Here is a 12,663-nt window from a genome sequence, read left to right as displayed (position 1 = left end):
TCCAGCTGTGGGAACTGAGGCCCAGGGAGATGAAGGGTCTGTCTCATAGCTCCTATAGGGCAGTGTTGGGATTATAAACCCAGGTCTCCAGAGTTCCAAACAAGGGTTCTTTGCACTCATACCAGAAAGATGGCATATGAAAGGAGGGAAAACACTGATGAAGAGGAAGGGAAGGTAGCCTGCCCCAACTGGCCTCATCTCAAAATAAACCAGAGAGATTTTATCACAGAAAGAACGTGAACACCACTAGGTCCAAACTGATCATTCAATGTCAGGGAGGTCCTTTCTGAAGAGCTGACATCTGAGCTGAGATCTGAGGGATGAGAAGGGGCAGCTGGAATTGCAAGATATGAAGCCAGAGGCCCAGAGAGGTTAAGTGATTTGCACAAGGTCACACAGCTAGCCTTCCCTCCCTCCCGCCAGCCCTCCAATTCCTCTGACAAAGCCCCTCCTCTGGGTCAGGCCTGGAGGCGACTTTGGAATGCAAGTCTGCAAACTTCTCCTGTAAATGCTGCTGTTACCAAAAGCAGCCTTAACAAATAGGTAAATGAATGTGGCAGATGTACCAATAAAACTTGATCTATAAACCAGCCAGCCCACCCACCCTGCTCTAGAGCACAGAAATAAATAAGATATAGTCCTAGACTTTGAGAACATCCTGCTTTAGTTGGGGAGATAAAACAAGTTGGGAAGATAAAACAAGTTGGGAAGAAAGTCAAATACAAGAGGGAGCATGCTAAATGGTGCTGGAGAGGCAGAAACGGAGAATTTGTAGAAGAAAGATCATTTCTGCAGCTCAGGTAGGAGAAAAGTCAAGTTTGGGTCCCCAGAAAGGGACACCTACACTGGGAGGCCCCCTCAGACCATGCCCTGTTATTTGCCATCAAAACACCTTGCTCCTTCCTTCAAAGCATACGAATGACGCTGTGTGGTTATGCTTTCATTTAATTTTGTACTTGTTCAATGTTTAACTCCCTCCAGTAGCCAAGTGTTGATGACCTATTTAAGCCCCTGGATTCAGCCCTACCTGAAGCCTTACCTAACCAAGGACTTTTCAATTATATTTTTTTTGCTTAAGTCCATTTGTGCTTCATTTTTGTCACCTGCAACCAAAAGAATCCTAACTAATAGATACACAAGTACTTCTCTAGTACCCAGCATGGTTCCTGGCATATAGCAATAAATGTTTATCATACAAAGAACAGATGGCATGCACACAGACCCAGAGAAAGTTATAAGGATCAGAGAAGCCTAGAAAGGAAGCTAACTCTGAAACCAGAAGGATTGTTCCAGGAATAGGAGGGAGTGACCGCATCAAATTGCAGTCAGTATTTCAAGGAACAATAAAGGATGTGTAAACTTATCCAAGGCAGAGGAGATAAAAGGAAATTGATCCATTCAAAGAGCCGGTGGGAACTCCAGACATGATAAGCAAATGGAAGGCTGGTTCAACACTATCCTCTTATCTCTGCCTTTCTTTCTGCTTCTCAGATGCCCCCACAGGGCAATCATGGGCTGCCTCTTACATGCAATTGGGTCTGCGAGGACTCTAAGAGGCAGCGTTGGCCAAGGTCAAGGGCCTCAACGATCATATAGGCCTTGGAAAGACTCCGGGAAGGGCCCTAGGTAGCAATTAGTGAAATGTGGTAGTTTATTTTTAGAATCTATTTGATTCCAGGTCCATTACCTGGCGGATGTGAGTGATGGTGTGGAATTGGCAAATGTAACATATTCTCTCAAAGACAGTGTCTGCCTGCCAGGCCATGGTGGGCAATTATGGTGGAGAGCAGCCTCGCTGCAGAGTAAAATGGAGCAGTCAGGGTGGGAGGGAGCATCTCAAATGTCTAATTTAATCCTGTCTCCTTGCTGTGAATGGAAGGCAGGAGGTCACCTCTTCCTGGCCTAGGAAGTGTGGAGATCACAGTGGGCAGGTAGAGACCAGGAAGGTAGGAGGAGATGGAGGAGTATACTGGGGAGACCCTTGCCTTGTAAGAGAGACCCCTCTGACCAGTTGTCATAAGATCACCCAAATTTTCCCATTTACTCACTCAACAAATGTTTACTACCAGTTAACTGCAGTATTAACAACAACTATAACACTAGTTAACTTGCAGCGAGAGTGCCAGGCACTAACTCTGAGTGCTTCATATAAAATCGGTCGTTGGGAGGCTCCCCAAATTATGGATCAGGAAACTGATCAGAGAAGTTAAGTCATTCACCTTAGGGCACACAGCTCAGAAGTGCTGAGCTGAAATTTGAAGCCATGCAGTCAGGTTTCAGAGCCTGCTCTCTTAAGCATTCCTGCGTCTCTGAGGGTCAGTCCTGGCATCCACGGAACAACCCATAAGCCAGTCTTCACAGCGCTTTGTGCAAGAAAGGTCTGAACGTCAGCTTCCCCGGGAGTAGCAGAGGGAGCAGTCAGGGCTGTCCGAAGGCCGTGTGGGTGGCAGGGAGAGGGGGAAGCCGGGCCTTGAAAGGTGGAAAGAGAGAGGCTGCAGGCAAACAAAAGGAAGAAGATGATGCAGGCGGAGGAATCAGCTTGGCCAAGGTGTGGGGACTGGGAAGGACAGAGGACTCGAGGAACACCGCGGGCAGGTGTGGTGGCTATGGAGCGAGGACGGGAGGAGGTGAAGGCGGAGGTGTTGGCTGGGGCCTTGAAAGTCAGGCTGAGGAGTTTGGACTTTATCCTGGGGGCAGTGAGAACCTTGGAAGGATTTTTGGAAGGGGATGATTAACATGAACAGATTACACTTGAGGAAGATGGCTCTGGTTCGCTGCAGAGGATGGATTGGAAGGGGATGGCTGAAGGCAGGGAGGCAGTGTGAAGGCTCAGCTGCTCCAAGGAAAGGCCAAAGTCCAACAGAACAGACAAGGTCATCCTCTCATCTTACCTCCTAACTCCTCCACTGGCTTACTCTGCTCTGGCCATACTGGTTACCTGGCTGTGCCTTGACTGCCCCACACCTGCCCCTGCCCCAGGGCCTTAGCACATGCTATTTTTTTCTACCAGAACACTCTTCCCCCAACAGTCCACATGCCTCCCTCTCTCCCTTCCTGCAGGTCTCTGCTTAATTGTCACCTTCTTGATGAGGCCCTTCCTCACCACCCTAGTTAAACCCCTTACCTGCTGACCTATCTCTATGGCACCTATCAACAAACAAAATGTGACACTTTAATTTGATATTGTCATTTCATCCATAAATACTTCAGTGTCTTTATCTAAAAGATAAATATTTTTAAACATAATCACATGAGCATTATCACACCTAAAAATAGCATTAATTCCTCAATCACATCAAATATCCAGCTAGCATTCATCTTCCCCTGACTGTCTCATGATTTCTTTTTCACACTTGCCCTGCTCCAGTCAGTATCTGTATTTATTTTGTGAATGGTCTCACTCTCTCCCCTACTGAAATTTCAGTGTCATTAGGGCTGGGATCTTTGTTTTGTTCTCTGCGGTGTCCCCAGGACCCAGCCCAGGGCTTGGCACACAGTAGGTGCTCCATAAATCTTACTGAATGAATGAACATATGCAGAGTTTTATATTTTTCGGTCTTACATTTAAGTCTTTGATCCACTTTGAGTTCATTTTTTTACGCAGTGTGAGGTGAGGGACCAATTTCATTCTTTTGCACGAGGACATCCAGTTTACCCAGCACCATTTGCTGCCCTGGGTGACTCTGACTCACGGGAAGAGAGTCACCTCTGACTTGGCATGGGAAGGGGGCCCTGGGGTGGGAGGGCCCAAGGCCCTAATACACAGGTCTTTGGTTGGTTCCCCCAGAACCAGATCGTAAGACAGGGATCCAAGTACAGGTGGCTTATGTGGGAAGTGATCCCAGAAAACACCGGGAGGGGAGAGAAGATGCGAGACATGGAAGGAAAGAGGCCAAACAGGGTGTATTATCAAGCCAGGAACCACGGTGGGCACCTGGGGCTTAATTCTGAGGAACTCTGGGGGCCAGTGAGACTATGCACCTGCGAGTTACACCCCAGCCAGGGGCGAGGAAGCGCGGGTGTTTATACACCTTCTCCCATCAGTCGGCAGCTGAGGCTGGTCTGGGTGGGCCATTAACTACCTGTCTTCACTGGCCTCCACTGGCCAGAGGACGCTGCCAGGCAAAGAAGTGCAGGGGCTGGAAGCTGGCAGTTGGGCTAGTGGCACTGAAATGGTAACAGCTGAAAGGACACGGATGGGACACTAACCACATCTCCTCTGTCACGGTCGGGCCCCTGTTCTGCCCCAACTGCCCGTGTGACTTTGAGCAAATTACATAACCTCGCTTACAATGAGCCTGTATCATTTTATAAGAATAACACTATTTTGAAAAGGAGCTTATTTATCGGGCAGGACTGTCAGGAGGATTAAGTGAGACAATAACAATTACAAACAACAACAACGAAACCCCTAACAGTCATCGAGGGCTTTCTGTGTCAAACCCTATTTGAAGTGCTCTGCAGGCATTAACTCATTCAATTCTGGTAGAGATTCAATGAGGCAGGTGCTGCTATTGCGCCCATTTTATGAGTAAAGGAACCGGGGCACAGGGAGGTGCAGTACTTTGCCTCAAATCGCATGATTTTGAGTAGAGGCCAAACTTTGAACTTGGGCGATGCAGCTCTAAAATCAGGGCTCCTATCCATAATGCTATCAGGCATAGAAGTACACAAAGTGCTGGGTATGGAGCTTAATGCATGCTTCTCTTTCAGTTAATTAAGTTTTGGCCAAGCTGCTCCTTTGGGCATCACTTTTCCTCCTAAGCATTTCCACATTCTCTAGCCTATCAGAGACTTTCAAAACCCCTGAGAGACCAGTTGCCAAGGTCTCTCATCCTGGCCAAGCACCCTGGAGAAATGGAAAGGTCCCTGAGCCTCGTTGAGGGTAACAGTGGGGTCAGAAAGATCTGGAAATGGTCCCTGATCTTTCACCAACTTAGTGAGTGACCCAGGCAAATCCTGGACACATCCTCCACGTTTCCCTTTATCACATCAGGATGCTGGATTTATGAAGCAAGCTTCAACACTGCAAGCGCACTAGCGTACTTCATCCTCTGGGCAACCCTGTGAGGTGGGTTTTATTACCACCTTCATTTACAGATTAGGAAATGGAAGCTATGGGAAGGGAAATCATTTGCCCAATGTCCAGAGCTAGGAAATGGCAGGGCTGGGATTCACATCCAGGTCTGTGTGACCCCACAGGCAGGATTCTGAATCTCTGGCATAAATATAAGTATCCAGGATGACCAACCTGGGGCCAGCAAGAGCCACAGCCAGACAACTCATGACTACGAGAAACCCCGTAAATTCTGAGTTGGTTTCCCTCATCTTTCTTGTGAGAATTCATGGGTCCCCCAGTTCAGGTGAAGGAAGCAGAACATCATCACATAGAGGCATGAAATCCTAACAGCGCAGGCAGTGATCCCACAATCGACAGCACTGCAATAGGAGATGTCGCCCACCAGGGGTGTAGCCAGAATAGAGGAATTCAGTGATGACACTAATAATCTCCATTGTCATTTATTGAATGCTAACCATGGGCTGGGCACTGGGCCAAAAACTTTATGCAGATTATCTCCCACATGGTGGGCTCCATTTCCTAGATGAGGAAACTGAGACTCTGAGAAGGAAAGAAATTCATATTTCTGGTAGGATGGAGCTGAGAAATGAACCGCATGTGTTGGACTCCAGAATTGATTCTTAATCAAGTCTGCGGTGGGTGAAATACTGACCACTGTCCCTAAATAAAAACTACTCCCTCTTTTGAATATAATAATAACAATAAGTCACAATAATAAAGTACTTTCCATTTGCAAATTACATTTACATCTGGAATCTCCTTGAATCATCAAAAGAGCCCGAAGAAGTGGGTCACTGTTCAGCAGATGAGCTCACTGAAGTTCAGATGGCTTGAACGACTCCAGGATTAAGAAACACTGGCTTGGGACCCAGATCACCCTGGGTTCAAACTCTGGCTCTGCCATTTTCATTCCTTTGACAAACATTTACTGAGCACCTAGCTGTGTGAGCTCCAAAAGTGACTTCACCTCTCAGAGCCTCCATGTATATCTTCTTTGTAAGAGTCTTAACACCACTCATCAAATCCATTCTCCTCCTCACCTGAAAATCCAGACACTTGCCTTCCCAGGCGTCCCTGCGGCTATAGCATGAGCATGTGACCTGATCTTGGCTAATGGGATTTAAGGGGACTCTTGAGAAAAGTTTATCTCAGGGAGAAATGTGGCATATAGGATGAATGCCCCACTTCACTGGTTGAATACTGTGTGTCAACATTTGAAGGCTGGGACTGGGTAGCCATTTGGTGATATGAGGACCGGGTCATCTGCAGGAGTTGGAGGAGCTGAAAGATGAAGAGAATCTGGAATCTTGATGGCACCATGGAACCATTACTCTGAAGCCAGCTACCTTGGAACTTCCTGTTATGTGAGATGATACATTTCACATCTTCCCCCTTTGAGAAGCCACTTGGATTTTTCTATTCTGTTGCTTGCAGCCCAAACAGACAGACTATCTGAATTGTTGAAGGGATTTTAATGAGACAGTGGATGTAAAGTTCCACTAGTCAGTCCCCGGCACAATAAACAGCAGCTACTCTGGAAATTAAGGAATTATCTGAGGGCCTGAGTCCCGAGACTGTTCCAGAGAACACAGACACTCCGTACTGGGTGAATTTGCTCCCGCTCTCTCCTACTGAGAAAAGCCTGTGGAGTTTTCCGAGAAAGCAGAAACCCAGTGGTGGCCCAGCACTGAAATCCTGTCACTTTGTTGGGGCTGACCCTCCAAACAAGAATCAATCACACTGCCTTTTGCCTAATGGATTTTGATTTTCACTTCCCTGACAGCGAAGGCTAGGGCTTGTGCTTTGGTTTGTCTCTGTGTTGCCAGAACATCCCATCAATTATTCAGAGTCAGCTCAGCCTCCCAGAACCGCTTTCAGAAGGAAAGAGTTTGCTGCAGCTCAGCCCACCCAGCCTTCCAGAAAGGCCCCACCTCCTGTGTGCTAGGTACTGTGAGAAAGTTTGGCAAACATGATTTCATAATGACCTGCAATTTAACAGGTGGGAGGCTGGGGCTTGGAGAGTTGAAGTACTTGCTTAAGGCCAGAAACTGGGGAGAGTGCTGGAGCTGGGCTTGGACCCCGGGTCTGTCCTTGCTCTTAAATGTATGAGATGGTCATTCTTATATCTCGCAGCCACACAGAAATGGTCCCCCATTTTACCTTCTTCTTCTGTGGCCTCTGAGAAGTTTCCACAGGCCTCGCTGTCTGACAAGCAAGGCATCCATCCAAGGGACTGGATGGGAGTGAGGTGAGCACAGGGAACTGGGTTGCAGGTGGGCAGTGAGGAAGCAGTGACAGATTCCAAGCCCTGAGACATGGTGACTAACTGATTGCTCGATTCATTCACTTATTCTACATTTAGTTATGTGAGTTCCTCTGTGCTAGGCACCATGATGGGTGCTGGGGACAGAGCAGTAAACACAACTTGTGGTGCTTACACTTTTGTGCAGGAGAAACAGAGAAACAGAAGGAAGCAGATATCATTTCAGATGGTGTTGAAGCCTTTGCAGGAAGGACACTGCATGATATGACAGAGACTAAGGGGAAGGACGCTGCTTTGGACAGGGCTCAGGAAAGGTCTCTCTAAGGAGGGCATATCTGGGCAGAGGCCTGCTTAAACAAAGAATAAGGAAAAGTGGCTGGCCATGAGAGTCTGAGAAACAGCATTCTAGGCAGCAGAAACAAGTGCAAAGGTCCTGAGATGGGATAAAGCCTGACCTGTGTAGGGAACAGCAAGGTCCAGGGGGGCTGGAGCGAGTGAACGAGAGGAGAGAGAAGAAATGAGCTCAGAGAGGTCATGGGCCTGGATTCAGTAGGGTCTGGTATGTCATGGTGAAGGTTTGGATTTTATGCTGAGTGTGATGGGAAACCTCTAGAGGATTTTGAGCAGATGAATAATGTGATCCAATCTACATTTTGGAAGCTCACTCTGGCCACTGTGTGGGCAGCGGATTGCAAGGGACAGAAGCAGAAGCAGGCAGACTGGGGAGGAGACTATGGCACTTATCCACTGTGGAAAGAACAGGGTCTTTACAATCACACTTGAGTCTGAATTTCTGGCTATTCCTCTGTTGCCTGCTGTGTGACTTTAGGCAAGTTACTTAACCTCTCTGAGGCTCCCTATTTGAGAAAGGTGGAATAACAATAGAAAATAGGCATAAGGACTAACTGTGTTATCCTTCTTACAGTGGGTGTTTGATGAATGGCGGTCAGGACTTCTACACTGAGAGCCAATGAGCTTGCCTGCTTTCCCATTTCAGCTCTGCACGAATATCCTAGACCTCCATCTGCCAGGAATGTGTGCTGGCTGAGCCTGGGATCACAGAGAGGTCACAAAGCTGTCCCTGCAAGCAGATTAACCCAATGGAGAGATGAGGCTATTTATTCTCAGTGTCTTCTGCAAGCCTGAGCTTCCCTGCCTTGCTGCCAGACGCCAACCTAAACACTGCCCTTTGCCTGCTTCTTCTCTGGGAGGGTGACCCGACCCTCCCCTGCCCCTCACTCTTATGCCTTAGGGACATAGGAAGTGGGAGAGTTGTGTCTAGGCCTAAACAGGATGTGGAGGGCAGGAACCCCTGTCAAGCCTGGAAATAGCAAAATAAGTCTGTTGATCCTAAGCCGGTTAAGGGTGAGTGACTCTATCTTAAGAGGGAGGCTTTTTGGACATGAAACTTGGGGCAGGATTATGACCAGAGGCAGCCCATAGCCTCAGAAGAGGAAATCAGGCCTACGAATCTCTGTCCTCTTTAGGGTTGACAGGGAAGAGGGAAAACCTGCAGGCCTTCCTCCACGCTCCTACCAGCCACCCCCTCCTGCATCCCCTCTCAGAGGCCTCTCCTTGGGTAGTCAGATCTGAGGAAGGGACCCCACAGGGTCCCCTTCAAACTTGGCCCTATGGGTGAGCCTTCGGTGAGAAGCTAACTGAGCCAGGAGGATCCCACAATGAGAGGCCGGCTGAATGAAGGCAGCCCTAGCTAATACATCATGGCTGGCATGTAGACTTCCTCCCCTTTTCCCCTTTTTCCATGAGAACATGGATCTATCCACCCACCTCGCTTTCTGATCCTGCTCTCAGAGGGTGAGTATGTTCCACACGTCTTTCCTGACTTGATCTTCTTGGATTTTGACATCAACACCTCTCTTTTCTGGGCTCCCCCTGGGTCCCAAATGAACTTCTTTACAGCACTGAACATACTGTGTTGTCATTTATTCCGACACCCAGCACATTGGCCACGTGGAGACAGGCCCCTATCTCTCCCAGACAGCCCTGAATCGCAGCCTGACACAGAGAAGTTGCTCCCGTCCTGGCCTGGCCCCCACCCAAAGCCTCTGCCAGTCCCTTACACCCTCTGCCTTTACCTGGCAGCACACAGGACTCCCTGGCCCACGGGCTGTAATCAAACTCCACTGCCTCCTCCTGCTTCATTTTTCTCTCCGATTTTGAAACATACATTCTCTTCCAACAGCCGAAGCATCTTTACAAGCCGCATCAAATCATTCTTGGAATAAACTCACCCCATAAATAAAGAACAAACCAGGGGCGACCCTTCGCCCACAAGCATCCACAGCCAGCTGCGTGGGCATGCACGCACACGCCCACCCCTCAGGTCCCTTTGCCCCATTTTGCTTACTTATGTTAAAACTGCCTGACAGTCTCTCAAGGTCCTCCAAGCAAGTCTATAAGCTGCTTTCATTCCCTCCTTGGAGGCAAAGTGGAGTTGTAAATATAGGGATAAGTATTAAAATTGCAAGGTGACACCCCCTCCAGCCCGCGTCTGGGACTTCACCAGGGAGCGTTAAGTAGAATGGACCAAACTCAACTCTCCAGCGCAGCGAGGCTCAGCCTGCCTCTCTGGGCTCTCTCTTTCACTGGCATCGTCCATCCTCTGGCTGTGGGTTTTTATAAATCTCTGTAAATCTTTTCTCCAACCAAGTCGGGGTATCAAGTATTGAAGAATAAAAGGATGGGGCGGCCGATACCACACAGGGACAATCTGAAAAGGCTGGCTGGTCCTCACGTCCAAGGCCTCTGCTATAGCCCTTCTCCCTCTCTGGTCTCCATATTTGGGAAATAAGCCAGAGTCCCCCAGCCGTGGGCATCAGCCTGGGGACACAGGCAGAGGCCCCCAGCCCAGCAGCCCCCAGGTCCCACGCTCACCTTGGCAGCCACAGAGGAATTGGGCTTCTCCAGCAGGTCCCAGAGCTTCTTTCTCTTCTCGGCGCAGCACGTGTTATCGAACTCCTCGCCCTCCCGCTCACGCAGGGTCTCGGCCTCACGCTTGAGCTCCTCGTTCATCTGCTCCTTCTTCTGGTGGTAGCGCGCCTGGCAGCAGGACTCCAGGTAGATTTCGTCGATGCCCCAGTAGTCGAGCTCTTGGCTGAAGCTGAGCGCACACATCTCCTCCATCATGTGCAGCCTCCCAGTGCGGTAGAAGTTGAGGATGGAGGTGAAGGCGCCCGGGTGACGGTCGAAGAAATACTCGTTGTCGTCGAGGCTGTAGTCGTCGCACACTTCGAGCAGCGAGTCGTGCGTATTGCAGTCGCGGAGCTTGCCCAGCCGCGTGCGGGGCAGGCGGTCCAGGGTGCGCCAGAGCACCTCGTGCGCCAGGCCCCCGACGTTGAGGCGGACGCGCCGCGAGCACGCCTTGCTGCGCACGATCTCCATGGGCTCCGGCGGCAGCGAGCTGGTGGAGCGGGAGCCATGCTTCGTCATGCCCGCCGGCATCGCTGGTCCGGCCGCCCCCGCCCCCCCTGCCCCCCCAGGCCGCTGTCACTGGACTGCAAGGCCGGCCGCCGCGGGGGAGGGGGGCAGGGAGCACAGTGGGTTGTTGGGGGTGCAGGGGACCGCGCGGGCACGCGTCACGGCCGTCTTCTCACCTCCATCCCGACGGCTGCGAGGCAGAAAGCGGGCGCAGGTCAGCAAACTGCGAGCTGGGCGCGGCCCCTCCCCACCTCTCCAGCCGGGCTCCAGCCGGCCTTGACCTTCCCCGCGCTTAAGCGGCTCAGGGAGGGCAGAAAGGCTGGGCGCTGTCCCTCCCGCCGGTGCTGAAGCCCGCCCTACCCCACGGATGGAGGGAGGGGCCGCCCTTCGGAGCTGGGAGAGGGCCCCCAAGAGGCGCCCTAGGGACCCGGGAGGCCCCACCCGGGTTTCTGCGGCCCAGGCCCAACGCAGCCGCCCGGGGCGCTGTCCGCCCCGTCGAGTGCTGAAACTCTCTTTTCTCTGGGTATCCCCCGTCGAGTCCCGAACCTGGCCCCGAAATGGGGAGAAAGGGGAGTTGCATGAAAAACTTAAAAAAAGAAAAAAAAAAAAAGACTTCTCATCTTTTCCTTCCCCTGTTCCGAGATAAAGATTTGAAGGCTAAGGGGATGGCAGCAGGTTTTCTTTTTCTAAACCTTTAAAGATTTGGGGGAATTCTGGGGGGTTTCAGGTGCCCACTTGTCGGAGGTCACAACAGACAGGATGGTCACGACAGCGTCTCTGTCCTGGAGCGACCCCTCTCCCTAAGCCACGGGAGCATCCCTTGAGGTCGCTCCGGCCACGAGATGAGCCCTGAAGACGCAAAGCCAAGCTCTGTGCGGGTTCCCACCCCTCCCTTTGTGACCCCTAACCCACCGCAGGAGGGGCGCGCAGAGTCCTGGGGATCCACCTGCTCCGTCTTCCCTTCGCTCCTTCCCCGCCCCCTTCTCCCCCCCCCCCCCCCCCCCCCCCGCTCCTCTCCTGCGATGGGCTTTTTATAACTCCGGGTTCTGCGCCTTTCCCGGGGCTTAGAAGCGAAGGGGTGGGGGAGGTGGGAACCGGAGAAAAGGGCTGAATTTTCTGGCCTTTTTACAACGTGCCCTCCGCCTACAGCGCACTGGTGATTTCGGGGGCTCCTCTGCGCCCGCGGCAGTGAGGCTCACGCCCTCTCCCCTCGCCCCGGAATGAGATCGTGCATCTCCCCAGGCGCCAGCCCCCCTCCCCCCCAGCCTGGAGCCGCGGAGCCTAGGTAGACCAACAGGCCGAGCCGCGCGGCAGGCGAGTCTCTGACTAGTGTCCCCCTGGGCTCTCGCCGCAGTCGGAACGCCCCAACACTCACCCCTAAGGCGGCCGCCTCCCGGGGCCAGGGACCGCGCATCGCCCCGGCCGCCCGGGCGCCCCGGCCCGCGGGCAGCGGCGGACCCGGGGCCGGGTTGGGCCCGGCCTACGCCGGCCGGGCTGGCGACGCGCCGGGGCTGCAGGCTCTGCGAAGCCGGGCGCGCTCTCCGAGGCTGGGGGCGCGGGCGGACGCTGCGGGCGCGGGTGGCGAGACCGCGTTCGGGCGGCGCCTCCGGGTCCACCTCCTCCTCCTCCCGCTCCCGCGGAGGCGGCGGCGGCCGCTGCTTGGGCGAGATCAACAAGTCCCGGCTGAGCTTCGGCTCCGCGCTCGCTACGATTCTGTCCCGCACTTCAGAGCGCCCGGAGTCTGGCACCGAGGCGGGACGGCGCCACCTGCGGGCAGCCAGCGTGAGCGCCGCTTAACTCCTGCTTGCCCGGGCCAGCCTGCGGGTGAGGTTGTGGGCGGGCTGGGGGTTTGGGCGAGGAGGACCCTGGCCGTCCTAACCTT

The 12,663-nt window shown here is 52.3% G+C and overlaps 1 protein-coding gene across 1 annotated transcript in view; it reads right to left on the bottom strand.

Annotated features, from left to right (window-relative positions):
- KCNB1 (potassium voltage-gated channel subfamily B member 1) overlaps nucleotides 1–12,236 on the bottom strand; it is an 80,228-nt gene extending 67,992 nt beyond the window's left edge. The window contains exons 1-2 of the mRNA XM_081149725.1: nucleotides 12,157–12,236; nucleotides 10,239–10,971 (exon numbers count right to left, since the gene is read on the bottom strand). Coding sequence (XP_081005851.1) covers nucleotides 10,239–10,805 — 567 coding nt within the window. The 5' untranslated portion in view covers nucleotides 10,806–10,971; nucleotides 12,157–12,236. The remainder of the gene's footprint in view (nucleotides 1–10,238; nucleotides 10,972–12,156) is intronic.
- Nucleotides 12,237–12,663: the final 427 nt, after the last annotated feature.

This window comes from Miniopterus schreibersii, assembly GCF_964146895.1.
Source record: "Miniopterus schreibersii genome assembly, chromosome: 10".
Classification (NCBI taxonomy): Eukaryota; Metazoa; Chordata; class Mammalia; order Chiroptera; family Miniopteridae; genus Miniopterus; species Miniopterus schreibersii.
This window is presented reverse-complemented; position numbering and strand designations above follow the sequence as displayed.